At 39.3% G+C, this 22,461-nt stretch overlaps 2 protein-coding genes and 1 pseudogene across 2 annotated transcripts; all 3 read left to right on the forward strand.

The window, feature by feature from the left end:
* The first annotated feature begins 8,026 nt into the window (after positions 1-8,026).
* Positions 8,027-8,956, forward strand: LOC123033433 (olfactory receptor 14A16-like). Its single transcript, XM_044450038.1, has one exon. It carries the CDS (start codon positions 8,048-8,050, stop codon positions 8,954-8,956), a length of 909 nt encoding a protein of 302 aa, XP_044305973.1. The 5' UTR covers positions 8,027-8,047.
* Positions 8,957-11,999: 3,043 nt separating this feature from the next.
* LOC123033434 lies at positions 12,000-12,960 on the forward strand (annotated as a pseudogene).
* Positions 12,961-18,428: 5,468 nt separating this feature from the next.
* On the forward strand, positions 18,429-19,355 carry LOC123033435 (olfactory receptor 14I1-like). The gene has a single exon (XM_044450040.1). It carries the CDS (start codon positions 18,429-18,431, stop codon positions 19,353-19,355), a length of 927 nt encoding a protein of 308 aa, XP_044305975.1.
* Positions 19,356-22,461: the final 3,106 nt, after the last annotated feature.

Genomic DNA, 22,461 nt, shown 5'->3' on the forward strand with positions numbered 1-22,461 from the left:
TCCTATCCATAAGGAACCTGATTCAAATAAAAGAGGGATAAATAAAAACCAAGAAGAAAACTGGATGCTGTGGAATGAGATTACAACCTGGAGTTTGACTGGAACACTCTTTATCCTTTAGTCTTAAAGGAGTTCTTTTTGTATTTCAGCTGCTTTGTTCCTCTTAACATGTTAGGTTGATTCCATTGAGGAGGTTATGGTAGCAAATCTATCCAGGAAATTATTGAAGTATGTGGGGATGTGTGTGTGGGGGGGGTGCCTTTTAGGTGGTTGGTTGGTGAAAGTTGTTCTGATCCATTCCTGGGGTTTTGTGACCCTTTGTGGTATAGCATTCTGCCAAATGCAGCAGCTCAACCATTTTTGACCATGATAGGAAAGATTTTAAGGGGCTGTTTAAAGAGATGCAGAGAACAGGGAAAGAAGGACTTCTGGTAATGGCGTCAAGACAAGACAGATGTGGTTAACGAAGCTCCGTTATCACGCTGGTAAATGTCCGGCTGTGGGCCGTGAGCCCAATCTAAGCCCTGTCGGGGCTGAAGATAAAGTGCTTGGGAAATCTCCTAGACGGTGTGGGACAGCAATCCCATATCTGCTGGGAGAAAATCAGGCATCTTTCAGCCGGACAACACAGGAAGGAGATCAGCCTTCCACGAGTCTCTGACATGCCGATTGTTTAGATTAGGAATTTAGCTATAATCGTCAGATTTACTGGGACATATTTATCTCTTGTTCCTTTTTACATTACCCGTGGGAAAGCGGCTAACTCATATAAGGAAACAAAAAGGAAAAGCCCTTTGGATGGAGGGGAGTTTTTTCCCCCGCATGGAACTGCAAGTGGCAACTGAGATGGAGCTGTTTGTAAGTAAATAAAAAGTTTTTTTTTTAATCTCTCCAAGGGCGAATAATTAAAGATAAATAATTTACTGTGAAATTGAATTATACATTGAATGATAGAAAGATCTTTCTCTATACTGGATTGCTGCCAAGAATATTTGGATATCTGCCAAGAAATTTTCATACTGTGTGGTGTTTTTCTCTCTCTTGTGATTACTTTTGGGTGAGCATTGCTTTCCCTTCTTAGAAGAATATTTGTGGAAAAGCTGTATTTGTTGCTAATCGGCACAAGAACAAAGAAAGGAAATTCCCTTTGAGGGAGGGAGGAAGCATTCCCCCCCCCCCGCGGCAATCTAATGTTATGGGGGGAGGACTTAAGGCTTGTGTAAAAGCTGAAATTGTGTTCTTATAACCTCCTCAAGGGTGAAAAACTAAAGCAACAAGTATGGTGGAATTAAGGTATACTAGAATATAATTTGTTGAAAGTGGCTTTTTTTTTCTTGGCCATTTACTCCTTTTCTGGGACCTCTGCCAAAAAGAAAAAAGAAAAAAATTGGATGACTGCCAAAATAAATTCCAGACTGGATAATCAGAGAGGACTCTGGGAAAAAAAAGAAAAGAATTTTTTTAAATTTGTTTTCAACAATTTTTTCCTGCCACCCAGTGGTCACTGGAATTACTGCAAGCTCTCTTTTTTTTCCCCTTTTCCCTTTAGTTCTTTTTTCTCAATCTCATTTCTCTTCTCTATTTTTTCCTCTTTTTTTTTTTTTTGGTGAACAACATTCATTATGAGCAAAATACAGACCTCCTCCTCAGCTCCCTCTTCAGCTGCTCAGAGCCCAATTCACCATCCTAAGATAGAAGATATGGCAAGAAGCTTAAGAGAACTGCAAACAACAACTTTGGCGATACAGACGGTCTTAACAGCTTTGCAAGCATCTCAAGAAGCGATGGTAACATGGTTAGAAAGTATGTCAAGTGAACAGAAAGAGTGGTGGGATAAATTGGATAACTCTATTAAGGAGATAACAACTCAGCTATCTGATGTTCGACTCAAAGCTGAACAGAATATGCAAAAAATACAGCAAACACAGGGAAAGCTAGAGACGATAGATAAAGAAACACAGTTAATCAAACAAACAAGTAAGTCAATATGGGATGCCGTGACCATACTAGAGATGGAAAAGGCATCTTATTATTTAAGATTCCAGAATATTTCAGAGGAGAAGGGTGAGAACTTGCGCGAATTGGTGACTAACATGTTGGCAGACCTCTTAGAAGTAGATAATGAAGCCATGAATTTGGGGATTGACCTGATATATAGGGTCAACTCAAGCTACACTAGAAGAAATAAGCTCCCGAGAGAAGTCCATGTCAAATTTTCTCTAAGGTCTATAAGAGACAATGTTTTGAGGGCTACACGTGAGAAACCGTTAAAGAGAGATGATCACCAAGAAGTGAAGGTTCTGAAACAAATACCATGGAGGGTTAGAGATGGGCGAAAGAAATACTTATTTCTTACTACGAAATTGATTAAGAAAGAGATTATTTTCAAGTGGTTAACACCAGAAAGAATATTTTTCACTTGGAACTCTGTAAGATATAGATTAGACTCAACTGTTAAAGCACAGGAGTTCTATGAAAAATTTAGAGCTATGCTTGAAGAGGAAGAACCCAGCACTTCAAAAGAAGAAGAAAAAAGTACTGAAGCAATGGAACTAACAGAGTGCCATTCTGAGGAAGGAGAAATAACGAATGACGACACACAAGAAGTACAAATTTTGGACTCAAAGGAGAAGAGAAAGCGTAGAGCTGTAAAGGTGAAAAATAAGTAGACATGTATATGTATATATATACATATATATTTATATAATTTTTCTTAAATATGGCTGCAAAAAGAGAAGGGAGAATTTAGTTCCTCTCTTTAAATGTTAATGGACTGAATGGACCTTCTAAGAGAAGAAGGGTTTTTGCTCAACTTCAAAAATGAAAATTAGATATAATTTGCTTACAAGAAACACATATTAAGAAGCAAAGCGTTAAACTTTTGGAATGCCTAAAACTAGGAATAAACTAGGAAAATTGTTTGTATCTTCTACTTCTCAAAAGAAAAGAGATCTAGCACTCTATGTTAAGGAAAAATTGGACCCTAAATTTATTCTCGCTGATGAGGAGGGTAGGATCCTGATGGTTGAAATTACAATTAAATGAAAAAAAAAAGTCCTCTTAGTGGCAATATATGCGCCAAACGATCATCAGGAAACTTTTTATCAAAAATTACACATGTTACTTCTACAAGTGGATTTCCAGACTATGTGTGTAATGGGAGATTTCAACGTGATTGTGGATAAGGAAATGGATCATAAGAATGTTAGTAAAGGAAAAAAGGGTAGGAGGATACTCCCAAAGTCCTGTTCTAACATGATGGAAGAATTCAGACTGACAGACGCTTGGAGGCACAAAAACCCATCTTCTGCCAAATACTTTTTTTATTCAAATAGACATAGGTTGTGGTCTAGAATTGATATGGTTTGGATAACTCCAGACTTAGTACCAGATCTGATAGAAGCTGAAACAGAGGGAAATGTCTGGGCAGATCATAACCCAGTATTTTTATCACCAAAAGGAACTGTAAGGATGCCCAGATGGAGCCTAGATAAAACATTGTTAAAAGATAAATTTACAGAAAAGATAAATAAAGAAATGCAAGTATTTTTTCAAATAAATAAACCAGAAGAAACTTCTTTACAGAATGTCTGGGATACAGCTGAAGCCTATGTCAGGGGACTGATAATAACATATTCAGCACAAATAAGTAAAAAGAAAAAACAAGAGCGAGCAATGATAGTAGAGGAGTTGATGAAATTGGAACAAGTATTGCAGGAGGACCCATCAAAATGAAGTCTTAAGTCTCAATTGGATATTTTAAAGCATAAGTTAAACCTTTTGGATAAAAATGAGCTTACTAAACAAATGAAGTTGACCAAGCAGAGCTTCTTCGAAAATGCTAATAAACTAGGGAGATGGTTTAGTTAAGTTAAGAAAGAGAAAGAGAAGAGATTGATTGTGAAACTGAAAGATGGAGAAGGACAATTACATGTACAGAGTGCACAAATCAAGAAAATAGTGGAAGACTTTTTTAAAAAGTTGTATCAGGAGGAGGAGATTTCAATTGAGAAAGTTAAAGAATATATTTGAAAGGAAGAGTTACTGAAACTACCAGAGAAATACCAAAAGCTATTAAATCAAGAAGTCACAATTACGGAAGTAATAGAAGCAATTAAGCGACAGAAGAATGACAAAACCCCTGGCCCGGATGGTCTGCCAGCCGAGTTTTACAAATCTTTTGAAGCAATTTTTGCTACACTCTTAAAAGATATATGTGATGAAGCACTGTTAAATGCTAAAATACCAACTTCTTGGACAGAGGCAAATATCACATTAATACTGAAAGAAGATATGGATGTAGCACAGATTCAAAACTACTGACCTATATCAATATTAAATGTGGATTACAAAATTTTTGCTTCCATACTTGCAGAAAGATTGAAAAAGTTATTAATAGACCTTATCCATCCAGACCAAAATGGCTTTTTGCCAAAAAGACAAATGAAGAATAACTTGAAACTATCTTGGATATCTTAGAATATTAAGAGATACATACCGAAAAAGCAATGGCTTTACTGTTTATGGATGCCCAAAAAGCCTTTGATAATGTTAATTGGCAATTTATGAAGCAACAGATGATTCAAATGGAGTTTGGTGAAAAATTTACGAATGCGATATCAAGTATTTCTCAAAAACAGTCGGCCAGGATCTTAATTAAAGAAGAACTTTCAAACCCTATAGAGATTCAAAAGGGCACAAGACAAGGTTGTCCGTTGTCACCCCTCCTGTTTATTTTGATTTTAGAGGTACTGAATAGAAGTGTTAGGGATGACGAGGACATCAAAGGTACTAGAATTAGGGACGAAAGTTATAAATTGCAAGCATTCACAGATGATTTGGTCTTTATAATGGAAGAACCTTTTGTAACAATGCCTAAACTTTTGCAATGGATTGAAGAATATGGTGAAGTTACGGGAATGAAAATAAATAGAAAAAAATGATACTGTTAGTTAAAAACCTTACATGAGAGCAAAACGAAAGGCTCCAGGAACAAGTAGATTTGCAGATTGCTAAAAAGGTTAAATACTTGGGAATCTATCTTACAGCTAAATGTACCACTTTGAAAATAGATAATTATGATAAATTATTGAAGGATATTAAAGGTAATTTGGAAAAATGGGCCAATTTACAATTATCTTTGATGGGAAGAATAGCACTTGTTAAAATGAATATATTTCCTAAACTTCTGTTTCTGTTTCAAATGATTCCCATAAAAATTGATAAAAAATTTTTGATGACCTGAATTTTCAAATCTCGAGATTTATCTGGAGGAAAAAGAAACCAAGGATTAAATTAAAAATGCTTCAGAAAGCTAAAAGGAATGGAGGTTTTGGTCTTCCCGATTGGATGTTGTATTATCAAGCATCTATGTTAACGTGGCTAAAAGAATGGATAACTTTGCAAAATAAGAGAATTTTGTATCTTGAAGGTCATGACTTGCAGATGGGTTGGCATGTTTATATGTGGTACAAGAAAGCTAAGTCACATGGGTCTTTTCTGAGTCACTTTATTAGAAGATCTTTAATGTCAGCATGGGAAAAACTAAAGCTAAAACTGTATAATAAATTACCAAGATGGCTTTCACCTATGGAAGCTTTCATATATCCAAATGTATTGAACTTTGAAAAGCTCACAAGATATGACGATATCTTGGATAAGGATGGTGGCCTGAAACTGGAGCAAGAAATACAAGAACAGGGACATAATATTTCCTGGTGGTATAAGGTGCAGATGCAATTGAGATATGCTAAAGATTGTAAAACATGGGGGTTCTACAAAGACCTAACAAAGTTTGATCAAGTGATGCTTAAAACAGATGAGAAAATTATTAAAAGACTATATGATTTTTTACTTGACAGGAAAATGGCAGGGGAACAGGTTAAGGAAACTATGATAACATGGGCACAGAACTTTGGATTTAATGTTAAACTATAAAAGTGGCAAAATTGTGGGAAAGAAATATTAAGGTAACATTAGCAACTTTATATAAAGAAAATTTATATAAAATGTTCTATAGATGGTATTTGTCACCAAATCGATAAGCTAAGATGTTTCCAAATATGTCAAATAGAAACTGGGTACTTTCTATCATATGTGGTGGACTTGTGATAAGGCGAAAAAATATTGGATTATAATACATAGATGGATGGAGAAAATATTACAAAAACCCTTTGCTTTTAAACCTGATGTTTTCTTGTTAGGCATCATACCCAAAGACATTAACAGACAGGAAATGTATCTGATGCTGCACCTAATCACAGCGGCGAGGATTGCATTTGCTCAATATTGGAAAAGTGAGGAGCTGCCACCGATGGATTGAGTGTAAGAAAGATCTTGGACTGCGCAGAAATGGATAGATTGACTTTATCATTGAAGGAGAAAGAGGATACTGACTTCTATCAAACTTGGGATTCTTTCTATAATTGGCTGGAAAAACGGGACTTGGTGTAAACTTAGAGATGTTTTTAAATTATTATAAATTAATTTGAATTTGACTTTGGAATGTTAAAAAATATGTAGTAGGAGGCTGACCCAGTAAATCCAATGTATGTGATGTTTGATGTTTTTAGTGTTAGTTTAAAATTTTAATAAAAAAAATTATATTAAAAAAAGAAAAGAAAAGGGAAAGAAGGAGAAAGAGAAAGAGATACTTAAAGTAAGGTTCTGAAGAGGAAACTGAAAAGAGGCAGAGAAAGATGCAAGAAAAGAACTCCTGGGAAACAGCAAACAAACAAAGGAAGGAAATCAGAAATAGTAGCAGCAATATATTTTTCCTTCCGGTTAACTATGATCCCACCAGTTCTCAGTAACTGAAGTTCTTGCATAGATAACTGGAGAACTGGACCACAGAACTTGAGACAAATCTTTTCTTCATTAAAGAAATTAACTACCTTTGTGGACTATATCACTGGATTCCCTTCCTTCCATTTCATTGGCAAGGTTCACACAATCTGACAGCCCACCACTGCTTAATTTAGCCACAAAGAATGCTACATGGTGCCAGGTTCCTGTGGGTGTTTAGCTTATTATGTGTCCTGCAGAGGGCTTTTTTGTCATAGAATGCACTGAAACGGCATTCTGGCACCTTTTTTTGATGGATTTTTCCATGTGATTGTGACTCACCCTGTTGGGCGTAGCAGGTCAGCAGCAAAAAGCATTAAAATAGTGCCTGTGGGCTGCGTGTGTGTCCATGCTGCTTGTGAGGGTGCTGCTTGGCTCGGGACGCTGCTCAGCTTGGGATCGGTCATGTGATTGCATGCTGAGTGCTTACTGCCAGCGGCGACCATTATGTTTATGTGTGTGTAGAGTGACTGGCTACATGCAAAAGGTAAATAAGTTCTTTATTTCAAAAAAAGTTGGTGAATTGAAAATCTTTTTTAGTGTAAAAGTGTGACCCCAAGAGGTGAGTTCCAGCACCTTTTTTTATATATATACAAAAAAAGCACTGGTCCTGCAATTGAAGGCAGCAGGAGTAGTTGAGGGTTAGACAGCTCTCAAATCACCCTTTAAGAAGCCATTGGTTTGAAAAAGTCAATGGTCTACAGCTGCTGTCTTGGTTTGTATGTTTCCTGTGGAGGCTGTTGTATATTAAGCCACAGTGATCTGTAATGGTGAGTGACCCAGACATTGATTCCTACATTAAATCAAGCATTAATCTGAATGATTTCTTTCCTGCCCTAGGTTGAATTAGAAATATAGAAAGAAACATAGAAACAGAGTGAGTCAGAAGGGGTCTCCTGGGCCATTGAGTCTTACCCCTGTCTCCAGCTAGCTCCACTCATGGCATGCGTACCATTAACTCCAGTTCTTGTTCTATAAGCTGTTAACTCCCCACTCCACCCCCAGAATCCCTTTTCCAGGACCAGGAGGATCCTAGTCAGCTGGCAGCACCACATGCTACATCAGGATGAGTACTTTATTCCTTTGCCCATCCCACAATCTTGCTAGTATGAAAATAAGGGTTTGCTTATATACCCATAATAGTAGTTTCTTCTATTTCTTCTAACAGGCAAACGAGGAAGGCAAAATAAGCAACCTTACTTCTATGTCCATCTTTCTGCTGTTGGAATTCTCAGATGCCCAAGAGCTACACATCTTCTACTTCTGTGTTTTCCTGGCAATATATTTGATAACAATCTTAGGGAATATTCTCATCGTTGTTTTAGTTGCTTTTGAGCACCACCTACATACCCCCATGTACTTCTTCTTAATGAATTTGGCCATGCTGGACATTGGAACAATTTCTGTCATGGTACCAAAATCTCTTGGTATGTCCTTCATGAATAGCAGGTCAATTTCCTCTTCTGGGTGTGTGGCCCAGGTTTTCTTTTACCTCTTCTTTGCAGCAACCAATTTTTCTGTCCTCACTATAATGGCACAGGATTGCCATGTTGCCATCTGCAATCCACTCCAGTATGAAAGAATTATGCACAAAGGAGCCTGCCTCCAGATGATAGCCATTGCGTGGTTTACTGGTCTTCTGTATGTCATCTTACATACTGGTAGCACCTTTGCCATCTCCTTCTGCTCCAATATTGTCCATCAGTTCTTCTGTGAAGTCCCACAATTAATTAAGCTTTCCTGCTCTGATGTGTATCTCATTGAAGTTGGGCTTATTGTACTAAGCTGTAGCATAGGATTAGGATGCTTCATCTTCATCATTGCAACATATGTGCAAATTTTTGCCGCAGTGCTCAGAATCCGCTCTGTGCCTGGTCAGAAGAAAGCCCTGTCCACTTGCCTCCCCCACCTCATCATTGTCTCAGTGTTTGTATTCAGTTCAGTCTTTGCCTATGCAAGTCCTCTCACTGATGCTTCTTCTGATCTGAACATACCTTTTGCTGTGATATATACTCTAATTCCTCCCATACTGAATCCATTCATCTACAGCATGCGAAACAAAGAAATCAAGTCTGCTTTGTGGGAAAAAATCAGATCCGGGGCTTTACCCTAAAAAATAATCATAATGTTGGTCAGTGAGAGTTGCATATGATTCACTTCTATATGTAAAGAATCAGTCCCATGGTTAGTGACCTCACACAAGGACTAGGGTAATATTCCCTTTTTGCAGCCCCCTGCAACATTGTGATGAAGCTGTTAAGGGGGTGGTGTGAGGTCTGGCAATCCCTGCAGGAATAAAGAGCTAGACAGGCGCTCAAGAGATCCAGGTTTGAGACCCTATTTGGCCTGAAGCTCAGTGGGTAATTTTGGGCCAGGTTAGGATTCTCAGCCTAACTTACCTCACAAGGCTGTTATGAAGATAAAATGGAGAGGCAGAGGAGGTTTATGCAAAGCACTTTAGGTTCCTTGTAGGGAAAACAATCTTGGATATTAACATAAAAATAAGTATGTTATCGAAGCTCCAGCTGAGATAGCATTTTCTGCCAACTGTTGACTGATCCCAAAGAAGATATTGATTCAGAGAAAGTAATTTATTTCAGTTCATTTGCTCATGTATATGTAATCTACATGTATGTGTAGAAACTACAGGTGACTGGGTGAAAATAGTTTGTGCATGTTGAGGTACCTTGAGCATGATTTTGACTGAAGGCGGCAGGATCCATAGGCATGATACTGATAGCCTTCAAGGTATCTTGGCTCATACACTTGGACTTTTGGGGTCTTTGGAAATGGTTTCACAGGATGGCCTCCAGAGTCATCTAGAAATGTGGAGGTTGAGAAAAGGAAGGTATGAATGTACCACTCTCAAAAGTAGGGTTGTCTCATCCAAACATTTCACAAACAAGTCACTAGATGGAAGAAAAATGTTACTTCCTGGGCATTGCACATTTGAATTCAGTTTATAGTCAATAAATTTGTCACATATTGAACCTAGTACTTTGTGTCTTCTCTCTTTATTGCTGCCTACACCAGCTTTCAAGTGTCCAGCATACAGGCTTTTTGTCCCATAAATTGCTCTCCATCCCATTACATTATATTCTAATGGAGTCCCCATGATTGCCACAATCATCCATGGCTTGCTTGCTTGCTTTTCCATTTTTAAGCCAGTGGCCATTGGGCATATTAAACCTATGGTGGAGAGCCACCACTGCTTAGCATGTCATGCTCTCCCAGGTAGGATTCATGGTGCAGCCATTTTAATTGTTTAGCACGTGATATAAATTTTTTCAGTTGAACAATTTTATTTTGTTACAGTCCCCTTTTCAGATACAGATTTCAGATAAGACTACCATTTATTTGTATCTAGCTGTAGGCATCTTCTACTCCATTTGCTGCAGTGATGCTATTAAAAATGAATCATTAAAAATGCCTGCTTAAGGATTAGTTATCTTGTGTTGGCTCAAGTTGCACAAAGAATTTCTCTATGAATTTCATATACAAGCCCATTTCATTGCACAAAGTGGTAACTGCTGATGGAATATTGACAGGTCATGTCCAAAGAAGCTGGAAAGGAAATTGAGTCCCGCAATGAAAGTATATGCAATGTTTGGGTGAGTATTCACATTGAAATGTGGCAAAGATATTTTCAAGTGTTCTCAAGTATATTGGAAACAATGCAATGTTGAAGAAAATTCTTTGTACTGTTAGACTTAAATATCAGCATTACTCAAAACAGAATGAATCATTTCTGCCAGGGCATTTCTATATTCATATATTACAAGGGTTTCAAGCATTTTTTTTCTTGGGTCATTATATGAAGGGCAGAGTAACAAGCAATGCCTTCACCTCATCTCATTCACAAATGCATGATCTGCATTCACAAGGCATCTTATTCTATTACCCATGTAGAGCTGCAGTTGGCATAATTTAAAGAAAATGCCTTCAGTATGAACAGATAGCTGGCTCTGTAATCTTATGTTGCCAAAACAGATAATTGAATTGAAATGGGGCAGGGTGGGTGGGGTGCCATCTAGAAGATCTTTCAAACCTGAACTGAACAGAGAAATTATTATTGCATCATTTGTGCACATTGAAATTAAAAAAAAAAAAAAAAAACTGAAAAAAGTGGGGGCCAAGTATAATTCTACAATTATCTTAGAGCTTTGTAACACTATCTGTATCTATCTGTTGATAGAATCAAAGCAGCTGAAATATTAATAAAAGCTGAATAAAGACAGTTCTTAATGTCTTAGTACATTACCTTAATTAGTAATATAATGTAAAGCATTATTAGAGCTGCAATCACTTCTATAGATGATTTGTTCTACATGTATAATTTGATTAATACTTAGCCAGTATGACAATTTTTGAAGTAGATAGCATGCATATACGTTTGAAGAAACATTGAGCAAGCTATGCGGCTGGTAGTTTTGTCACCTATGTTATAAATTGCATAGATAGTCCTCAATTTCCATTTGAGGGGAGGGGCATTAGTTCAGTGATGTCTATTTTGGTGAATAAATTTGCAAAAATTTAAAGACATCCATTGGCCACTCTTGCCAAGCGGTACTATGGTTCTGGATTCACTATCACAGTGATATGTTTTTCCCAATTTGGACATCCCAGTAAGCCATCAAATGAAGGAACCATTTTTCCTGTTTGTAGTTTCTCAAAACCAAATGTGCCATGCAGAAATGCCACAATGGTATTTGGACAACATAACAAACCAACTTGTCTGCTTCCAGTGTCAAGCAAACCTACTCAAGTGTAGTTCATATAAATTCAGAAAGTTGTCTCTAAGAACTGTCATTAGCAGCTTCCTTTCAAATTAAAGTAGTGATTGCAAGGGAGAAGGAAAGAATTAATTTTTTTTGCTGAGACCAAGTGGCTACATGGTTGGACAGGGACAAAGAGCTCTGGGTGATTTTGGGCCATCTGTAGAATCTCAAACTAAATTATCCTGCAGGATGTTTGCTATGCAGATAAAATGGAGAGAAGGAAGACCTTGTAAGCTGCCTTTAGTTCCTTCCAAGAGAAAGAAAGGTGGGGCATTAATGCAATATCATCATTGTCATCTTTGTCATGATCATGATCATCATCTCCTCTTCATGCATAACAGCTCTTTCCTTCCTCCACAGGAAAAGAAAGAAAACAAAATGAGCAACCTTACTTCCATATCCACTTTTCTGCTATTGGAAATCTCAGATGTCCAAAAGCTACAGATATTATACTTCTACATGTTCCTAGCACTATATTTGGTAGCAATAACAGGGAATCTTCTCATGATTATAACAGTTGCTCTTAATCATCACCTACACACTCACATGTACTTCTTCCTGAAAAAATTGGCCATGCTGGACATTGGGACAGTTTCTGTCATGATCTCCAAACTGATGGTGATGTCTCTCATGAATAGCAATTTCCTTTTCTGGCTGTGTGGCCCAGGTTCTCTTTTACATCTTTGGAACAACAGATCTTGCCCTCCTAACTATAATGGCACATGATTGCTATGTTGCTATCTGCAACCCACTCCAATATGGAAGAATTATGCACAAAGAAGCCTACCTTCGGATGGTAGCCATTGGACGGATTATGGGTCTTTGTAATGGCATCTTACACACTGGTAGCACTTTTTCGATCAACTTCTGTTCTAATAATGTCCATTAGATCTTCTGTGAAATCCCACAGTTACTGAAGATTTCCTGTTCTACAATTTACCTACAGCTTGGGCTCCTTATACTAACTTGCAGCAAATCAGTAGAATGCTTCATCTTCATTATCATCACATACATACAGATCTTTTCTGCAGTGTTTAGACTTCCTGCTGTCCCTGATTGAAAAAAAGCCCTCTCCACCTGTCTTCCTCACCTCACTGTTGTCTCTGTGTTAGTATTCACTGGTGTTGCTGCCTACGTAAGGCCTCCCACTAGTGCTTCTTCTGATCTTGATATGATTGCTGTGCTATATGCCATGATACCTCCCACAGTGAATCCTTTCATCTACAGCATGAGAAACAAAGGGATCAAGGGTGCTTTATGGAAAAAGTTAAGGTGTGGGAGCTGTACGCGAAAAAATACCTCTAGTGTTGGTGTACGAAAGTTACACCCCTGTATGTAAGTAATCAGCACTGTAGTTAGTAGCCTCACACGATGAAGACCAACATTCTCCATTGGCTGCAGCACTCAGCATGGTAATGAGACTTTTAAGCAGATCTTGTCAATTCTGACAGTGCCAGCAAGTGAAGACTGATGGACAAGAAATCAGAAGAAAGGATGAGTGAAGAATCTATTTTAGTGGTAGGAATGTAGTGATTGCTTGGGCTCTGGTCCCCGGACCCTGGTCCACTTTTCCACACCTGTGAGTGCAAGTTCCTGGTGAGCATGTACAGCATTCATGCAGTGCTCACCAGGAATTAAGACTCACATGAGTGCTATGCAAACAACATCTCTCTTCCATGACACATCCATCAGCCTGTGCTTTCTAAGCTAGGGCTGTGCACCAGAGCGAGTCCATGAACGCTAAAGGGACTGATTCTGTTGAGTTTCAATGCATATCTACTCAGTAGAACCAGAGTCTAGTCTCTACTTGAAGGTTGCTGGGTGACTCTGGGTCAGTCACAGGTTCTCACCAGAATCTACTTCGCAGGGCTTCTATAAGGATAAAATTGGGGAGAATTTACTTCTTTGTGGTTGGGGTTGATTTGGTTTTCCCTCATGGTTCCGGTTCCAGTTCCCCTTCCCCTTCCCCAGCCAAGAAAGTTGCTGTCTGCTTCACCTGGAAACCTTCTAGTTGTGGCTATTCACATTGTAGCCTCAGCCGTGGTTTGCTTGGCATTTATTTGTTCATATTCCTTGATATTCTCCCTGACCTTCAAAAACAAAACAAAGAACAAAACTCTAGTGCCATGGATTTGATTGCAATGATATCAGATGATTAGGTATCCCTTTCTGGATCTGTGTTTACAAAATGACTCATCAATGGAATAAAATAAATAAAGTTGCATTCTCATTGTTGATGCCATGTCCCCACTTCTCCCAGTGGACTTCTGAAACAGAGTCCAAACTCCTGCAGCCCCCCCAGCCAAACCCACCTAGAGAGGAGTGAATGATTAGGGCTGAGGAAAGCAAGCCAGACCTCCATACCCAAGACTTCATGCACAATGCCAGAAGCCACCAGAGCTGATGCTGGGTGCTATAAGTTCCTTTCTTTCTTGTTGTTCTTTCTTTGCACTGTATGTAAAGCTTATATTTACAATGCACACATATGCAGAATAAGATTAATGCATTGAAGGGGCAAATTTCAGTCGAAGGAAATGGTGTCCCATGTTCAAAAGAAAAACCTGGATGAAGCAAAGAAAAGTGGGAAGCATAAAAATGGGACACTTGGTGCCTGAGTGGCAGGCAGTGTCAAATTCATGTCAGAGGGCCTTAGACAGCTGGAGGTCTGTAGGCTGCATTATTATCACATCTCTGATGTCTGCAGTATCTGTTACATCCATCCAAATGGCTGGCAGTGTTCAGGGTAGCCAAGCCTCTGCTAAGGGCCCATCTACACATAAGGCATCCCAACTATTCCTACCACTGCCCCTTGGATCAAATTTACTGAGCAGGGAAATAAGAAAACCTTTCTGAAGTGTCAGGTGGCCCTTGATTGGGTGGAAGTGGCCCTTATCGGGCTGCAGAGCTCCACTGAGTGGCGTGTTATGAATGGCTGCTTCACATTTGAAACCAGGAGTGATGTTACTGCTATTAGAAGGGATTATTCTATTCCTCTTAGGAAGACTAGTATTTTCTTGGAATTCTCTCAGATCAGTTAAATTCTATTCCAGTTATTTTAATATGGACCATCAGGGTATAACATCAAACATGATCTAAGGCATTTCCATCTTTTTTACCAAAAGGTACTATATCTGCTTTGGTTTTGCATGCCAGCGCTTTGACACTAAAACATTTTGTCCCAGTACTTTGATACCTTTTGAAAACTTGCTTTGAAATAATGTTAGACATGCATTGCACTCATGTATGCTGGAGGCAGGAGCATTTGGCACATTCCAGCTATCTGCTTCAGTGTCTTAAAAAGCAGAAGAAATAATATTGCAGAGGTGGTAATTTCACTAACAATTTCTCATCCAGATTGCTGGACCGGTGGGAGTAAGTTCCCATGAAATTATAAGAACCCATGAAGTCAAAGCAGACTTACTCCCTTCCCATACATTGAGTAATATTTATAACTGAAAATTGTGCACCTATGTGAAACATTTTTAATTCTTGTATAGAAGGGAAGAATAACGTGGGAGCTAATATTATACCAGAAGATTGGAAGTAGTTGGTCGAGATTGGTGAATCATGTCCCAAAGGTAGTTTGAAGGGCAAGTTGAATGTTGGAGTATATCTGAAAGTATTTTAAGACATTTGATAATTGTGCTATTTAGTGTATTTTCTGTCATACAGAACAACTCTCCCCACCCCTTTTCTAACTCTCTATTAACTCACCTATCTACCTATTATCTATACTTGTCTATTTACAAATACTTCTTGCTGAAATAATATTGTGTTATCATGATCTTCTCCACTAATCAAGTCAAGCATACTTAAATAGAACAAAGCAACAATTTCAGTGTTATTTTAAGATGCATTTAAGATATTTTCAAGCAGCTTTATATCTACTCATCCCATTAAAATGGTGAAGACAATATCAACATATAGTTTGTCTTAAAGGTTTCATGGCAAACTTTTAGGGGATATTGCAAATGAACAAGAATCTATGCACATGAAGGTGATATTGTATTGCCTGGCAAATAACTGCTCATGCAGCTGGGAAGAATGCATGAAATTATGTAAGAGGCAATTCCTGCCAGATTATGGCCCCTCTTTAATTAAAGAAAGATCTGGATATCTCTTTTTCCTTTGAAAGAAAATGTGCTCTCTTTTTTGTTTGTTTACCATTCTAACATTACATTTAGAATTTTGCCATGTCTTTGGGCAAATAAATTGTATTTTACTAAGGTAGAAGTCAGATATATTAATTGGTTTTCTCTAGAAAGAAACACTAAAATGTGAATGGATAAATCTGACCAGTTGCAGTTGGTTAGTTTGTGGCAATTACATTTCAAGTCCATTATTAAAGGAAGGTGAGGGTATGGGATTCGATTTCAAGAAAAGAATAGGACTGATACTGATAGAGAGCAGTTAAGGAAGTCAGTTCATCTGGTAGTCAGATATGGGGGTCAGATTCACGCAGTTGTGACTGGAGTATGAAGAACTGGGGCAGGATTTTGGTTAGAGGGGTATGGGAAAAGCTTAATGTGAGCCTGGAGCAGGAGTAGAGGACTCCTGAAATATCTTTTAGGGAAGCCTAGAGCAGGAAAGGAGAAGAAGTGAAGGAAAACTGAAGAACCAACCTAGGGGCTGAACTTGCAAAAGCTGCAGAAGCTCTGCTAGTGAGGAGTGAGGGACTCCTGAGGCAGATTTTAGGAAGGAATTGAAGCCAGAATGACAGTGGATTGCAGTGTACTTGAAGCAAAGACAGTTTGTTGAAGGAAATGGAGGCTTCTTGGTATAGCTCTGGGAAATGCTTGAAAAGTATTTCAGTGAACTCCAGGTCGAGAGGGAAATACACATAAAGCCCTCTTAGCCGGGCAGTGAGTTAACTTAGAGCCTGGTGTGGAAAACAGCTTATTGTACCATGATGCACATGTGCTGCTCAGAGCACAATTTGGTCCTGTTACATTCTATGTTGCTTGCTCTGAAGAATGTCAAAGTAAAATTGCAGCTTTAAGGGCTGGATTGTATGTGGAACCATAGGTATCACAGCACTACTTTCCTTCACCAGTAATGCCACTATTGTTCTGAGGGATGGTTTGGCCTGAAAAATAGGATATGATAACTAATAGTAATAGCTAGCTTTATAGGACACCTTATCTGGAAGCAAGCATATTTGTTGTGCTGATCTTAAAATACATCTGCTATGACTTTGTTTTACTAGTCCACATTCCGAGTTCCTGGGGAATGCTCCTGGGGTTTGTGGAGTACTCTCCAGGAATTGAGTTGGCAGCAGAAAGCAGGGGAGAAGGTTGGCCAGCTGGAAAGGTGGCTGGTATGCCAGGTTGCTGCTCCCCTGCAAGAACCACCCAACCACCAGAGCAGCTGCTAAAACTGAGATGGTTCCTCAGGATAAAGAAGGCTCATTGCAGGGCACTCGGTCATGAGGGGCCCACTAGGAAAGCATTCCCCATGACTGGTAGCAGTGCCTGTTTGCATGCCAGAACAGCTGTTCAGAGAGCAGACAGGAGGGTGCTGCTTTCCTGGAGTTCCCCTCTCAACTGAGTACTCAGCAAGCATTCACTGGCTTCATCTCAGCTCACCCCTCTTTGGAAGTCTGGGTTGAGCTCAAGACAAAGCCCACAAATGCTTGGAGGGATGGATTCCAGCTGGCTTCATCTCATCCCTATCCTCAGGTTATCCATTTCTGCCAGGTTTATTGGATGGGAGGTGCTATCAGCATGTATGAACTGTGAACTTTGAATTTTCTGTCCCTGTAAAATTAGTGGCGCTTCCATGGCAATAGATTTGTGAATCTCCATCCACCCAAGAAATTGTTTAAAGTGGTACTTAGTGTTATGTAGGAGAGCATGAATAATCCAGAGAACAACATGGTGGGACTCAGCTGGACTACAACCCTCTTGTATAGCAGCTCCAGTAGACTCTGAAGTTTGGACTAAACAAGAGCAAGAAGGGAGTTGCTCACTGTGCAATAAATAGAGTTTGCCTTTTAACCTAGAAGCCATAATTTTTCCAAAGGTCCTTCCTACTTTGGGTAGATCCTAAAATGGAAGTGATGGCAGAAAATCTACCCAGGAAGATATCCAGTCATCTCCAGTCATCCATAGTTGATTGTGGTCTTGATGTACCACAGTAATATACTTAACAATTAGACACACCCTACTACAAGCTCAGCATAATGTTCTGAAGAATGGTTGAATCTCTGGAAAATTATTCTAAGCACTGAAGGATAACATTTAAAATTGCCAGCCAAATATTGTGCTTGTCAGTTGATATTTCAAGGTAAAGTTACATGCAGGCAGGAGTGTGCCCATTTCAGGTACTCCAAATTTAGTTGAAGTTACAAAGTTGTAATTTATGTTGTGAATACTGAAATATTAGCATCAAAACGTATGCATGCTTTTATGTTCAGTTCATGCCAGTTTGTGGTGTTCTTCTGTCTTTGATTCAGAAGCATTGCTTTATTTTTTTATACTTGAAATCACAGTGCATTGCTTTTATTGCCCATAACTGCAAATTTGGGTATGTGATATTGGAAGGTTCAGAAAGGTTGCTTACTTTATGTGCAAAAATGTAAATTCAAAAGTAACATACCATTTTATGGATTGTGTCTTTTTCGGGATCTGGCTGGTTGTGGGCATTTTTTAAAGATGGAATTGAGAGAGATTTTATACTTTTCAATCTTTGGAATCCAGGTTGAGATCCAAAAATGGGAATGTTTTTAAGATGACTGGCTAATCAATTTTAGTAGATTAAGAAGTTCTATCTTCCTTTTGCAGGTTCCAGGCCAGAAATGAAGAAAAAATGAATAATCTCTCGACTCTGTCTACCTTTCTGCTGCTGGAATTCTCAGAAGTCCGAGAATTACAGCTCTTACATTTTTTTGTGTTCCTGTCATTGTACCTGACAGCATTAATAGGAAATCTTATCATAATCATTACAGTAAGCCTTGATCACCATCTACACAACCCCATGTATTTCTTTCTGATTAATTTGGCCATGCTGGACATTGGGACAGTTTCAGTCATGGTGCCCAAATCCATGGCTATGTCCCTCATGAATAGCAGGTCAATTTCCTATTCTGGCTGTGTGGCCCAGGTTTTCCTTTATCTCTTCTTTGCAGCAACAGACCTTGCCCTCCTAACTATCATGGCACACGATCGCAACGTGGCTATCTGCAACCCACTGCACTATGAGAGAATTATGCACAAAGGAGCCTGCCTTCAGATGGTAGCCATTGGGTGGCTCAGTAGTCTTCTTTATGCCATCTTACATACTAGCAGCACATTTACAATCACTTTGTGCTCCAATATTGTGCATCAGTTCTTCTGTGAAATCCCACAGATATTAAAGCTGTCCTGCTCTGACTTGTACCTCGTGGAAGTTGGCCTTCTTGTATTCAGCTGTGGAATAACAGCTGGATGCTTTACCTTTATCATTGTAACATACATGCAGATCTTTTCCACAGTGCTCAGAATCCCTTCAGTACATGGTAAAAAGAAAGCCCTCTCCACTTGTCTTCCCCATCTAACTGTAGTCTCCATATTTGTATTCAGTGGCATCTTCATCTATGCAAAGCCTCCCAGTGGTGTTTCTTCTGATCTAGACATAGCTTTTGCTGTGTTATACACAATCATTCCTCCCATGTTGAATCCATTCATCTATAGCATGAGGAACAAAGAGATCAAGGCTGCCCTGTGGAAACTTTTCAGATTTGGAGATTTGCTCTGAATCTATCTTTCCAGTTGTTCTGCAGTATTGATCAGTATGCTTTTACTGTGTATGAATAGCTCTTACAAACTGAATTCCAAGATGGCAATGGAGCAACCACCTCTTTGTTGAGCTCTCTTTGATACTTTATCAGTTTTATCATTTTTAATTTATTTTTATTTATTTATTTAAAACTTTTATATCCTGTCACCACATTCCTCAGCATCTCGGGACAGCTTTGTTATCCGCTTTGTTACTTATTTTAACTTTTATTTAGTTGTGTTTTAAAACCATGCCTCCTACAAATGATGCTGCATCTCAGATCTGTTAAGTTCCTGGAAATATTATACAAGCCTCTGTTGCAATGGTGCATAAATATGTGTTCCTTCACTTTCTAAGTTTGTAGAATTAGCAGACATAACTCTCTGCCTGTCAGGTTCAGTGCTGGTATGTGGTTGCAACAGGGACAGCATGGATGCATAAGCTTAATTACCAGTGAATAAGGCTGCTCTCAAACTGGCCCAAGAAGCAGGAGTTTGCTTTCATTCCTTTTACTTTCATGTTGAGCATGGAAGTTACTCATTAAATGTGACGGATTGGTTTAGGTTAATCTGACCAAGTCAGGTTCTCCAATCCCATCTGGATGAGTTACATAGGCAGTATTCAGTGGCACTTTTGCTGATTAATAAAATGGCTGAAGCAATAACTAGCAATGATCCCTGCAGGCCATGGTTGTAAAGATTACAGACAGCCTAGAGTTGTCTCTAAGGAAGAAAGCATTGAAGTTTCAGATGGAAAGATGCAGTGGTTCAACTCTGAGCATGCATTAAGTACCTTTCCCGCACCACTGGACTTAGCAAATAGAAATGCACACATAGGAAAATATGATTAGGTTGAAAGGGGAATCAATTCAGTGATTTGGAACTGGGTGGGAAGTATATTAATCTTTAGTGCCAGACCCACAACTCAGGACCTTTTTCTCAATAAACATGCCAAACTCAATGTTGCAATGCAAAATAACTTGTCCTGGACTCCTAGGCACTGTTCTCTGAGGACCCTCCGAACAACATGGGGCTTACTTCTGCTTAGACATAAGTTGGGAAAGACCAAATACAACCTTTAATTTAAAAAATTGCTTTTATGTGTCCTTTTATTATAAAATCTGGCAGCAGTGCTTTTACTGCTCTCCCCTAGAAAGAACTAGGACTTTTTGTCCTATTCCAGAAGTCTGAGAAAGTAGGTAACACCAGAAGCTTTGGTATTCTATTCTATCCATTCTCCTCTCCAGTTAGCCATGTGCCTGAGGCAATAATTTGCATTGGACTCAATAGGTGAGAATACTCAATCATGCAAGGAATGCAGGCACAGGCCTTCAATCTGCTGTGATACATTCCACTACAATGAAAAGGAAAACCAAGTATTGGTTGACTCTCCTGCTGGGAGGAGCAGCACTGAACAGATTTCTTTGTCCTGGATGTTCACCTTCCCCTGAATGTCAAACCCACACCTGGTACCAGTTATGATTCATGTCACTCAACTATTTACCTATTCACTTTTCAATCACCCTGTATCATTGTAGCATTTTGTAACATCCTTTCTGTCATTAACCCTGCATTGTTCTGTTCATACTTCTATTGTTCTCTGCGAATGTATCCATTCATTGCTCACCATCACCCCAAAATGTGTATGTGACCCACAGCCTATAAAACTTTCTGTATATGTTCAGGGAGCTCATAGCCAGTTCTGTATACCAATTACCCTGTGGTGCTGCTGTTTTATTGTCTGTTAGAGAGGGATTCCCAGGGTGTCCTGCCAATCAACTGCTGAAACTGAATCTAGCATCTTCCATGTGAATCTGAGAGTACATTCTCCTAGTTCTGCAATTCCAAGTTTTCCTGACACATACCTAGAACTGAATAAGTGAATACACTAAATCTTCCCTCCCTTCCCTAAAAAACTCCTCCTATTTAAATTAATGATTTCAGATCATAGGAACATTGGAATTCATCTTATGCAGAGTCAAATCCTTGACCCATCCAAACCTGTATACTTAACACAAGAGTTGTGTGATTAATGTGTCTGGGGAGTGAGGATCTGTCAGATTCCTTGGGCTCAGCTCCCCAGGCTCTGTCCCACTGTGTTTCTGCCTGGAGATCGGGCTCCTGGAGAATGTGCCCACCTCCACGCCCAGGACATGAGCACCAGGCAACCACTGCACAAGCAGCATCCCTCTTCCACACCATGTGCAGCAGCCATTGTTTGTGTTGCAGCAGGTGATGCGGAAAAAGGTTGCCAGTTGCACGGCCTTTGCTCTATGAGCATTCACAGACTTCCTCTTGGTTTGGCTTGCTTTCTGAGATTAGGCTGAGCACAAAAGGAAGTCTATGAATACTAGAGGAACTGATGCCACTGAGTTTCATCTCAGTCCTAGTCCACACTGATTGGAAGTGGTATTTCAGGCCTCATTAAAAGGTTCCTAAAGACAAGCCATGGATTTTCTTCCTAGGAGCAGAATGGGAATTGCCTGGCTGAAGGGAGATATCTCACTCTTGCCTCCCCTACCAACAATTGTTCGTCCTTCCTTCCTTCCTTCCTTCCTTCCTTCCTTCCTTCCTTTCTTTCTTTCCTTCCTTCCTTCCTTCCTTCCTTCCTTCCTTCCTTCCTTCCTTCCTTCCTTCCTTCCCTTATTTCTTTAGCTTGTCTTGTCGGGCTGTCTTTTGAATCTTTGCTGCTTGCAGCATGCAGCTAAGTATTTGTCACTGGAGACACTGCTTAGCTCAGTTAGTCCAGAGCCTCATCTGGAGGTACTTGACTCATCTGAGAAGAGGTTAATGCAGACCAGCCCTGTAATGGGTGAAAGGGCCAAACTCAACATGGGACTCCTCTCTGAGTTGCCACTTGGGGTGTTATGTTGCTGCAAGGGCTCCCCATCTTCTGGGAATAAGAAAACAACCACTTTTACCAACCAGCTCACTTTTCCAGAGCTTTTGCCTTGATGGGTTCTGTTCACTCAGTTTAGATGACAGAAGAAGCAATTATTTTAGGGAGAAGCCCTAGAGCACACCATTGTTTCTTATTGTGCTTCTCAGCTTCTATAAATCTGAACAGTAAATCATGACTGGGTTCA

Source organism: Varanus komodoensis, unplaced genomic scaffold (assembly GCF_004798865.1).
Source record: "Varanus komodoensis strain SLA01 unplaced genomic scaffold, ASM479886v1 scaffold62, whole genome shotgun sequence".
NCBI classification, from domain to species: Eukaryota; Metazoa; Chordata; class Lepidosauria; order Squamata; family Varanidae; genus Varanus; species Varanus komodoensis.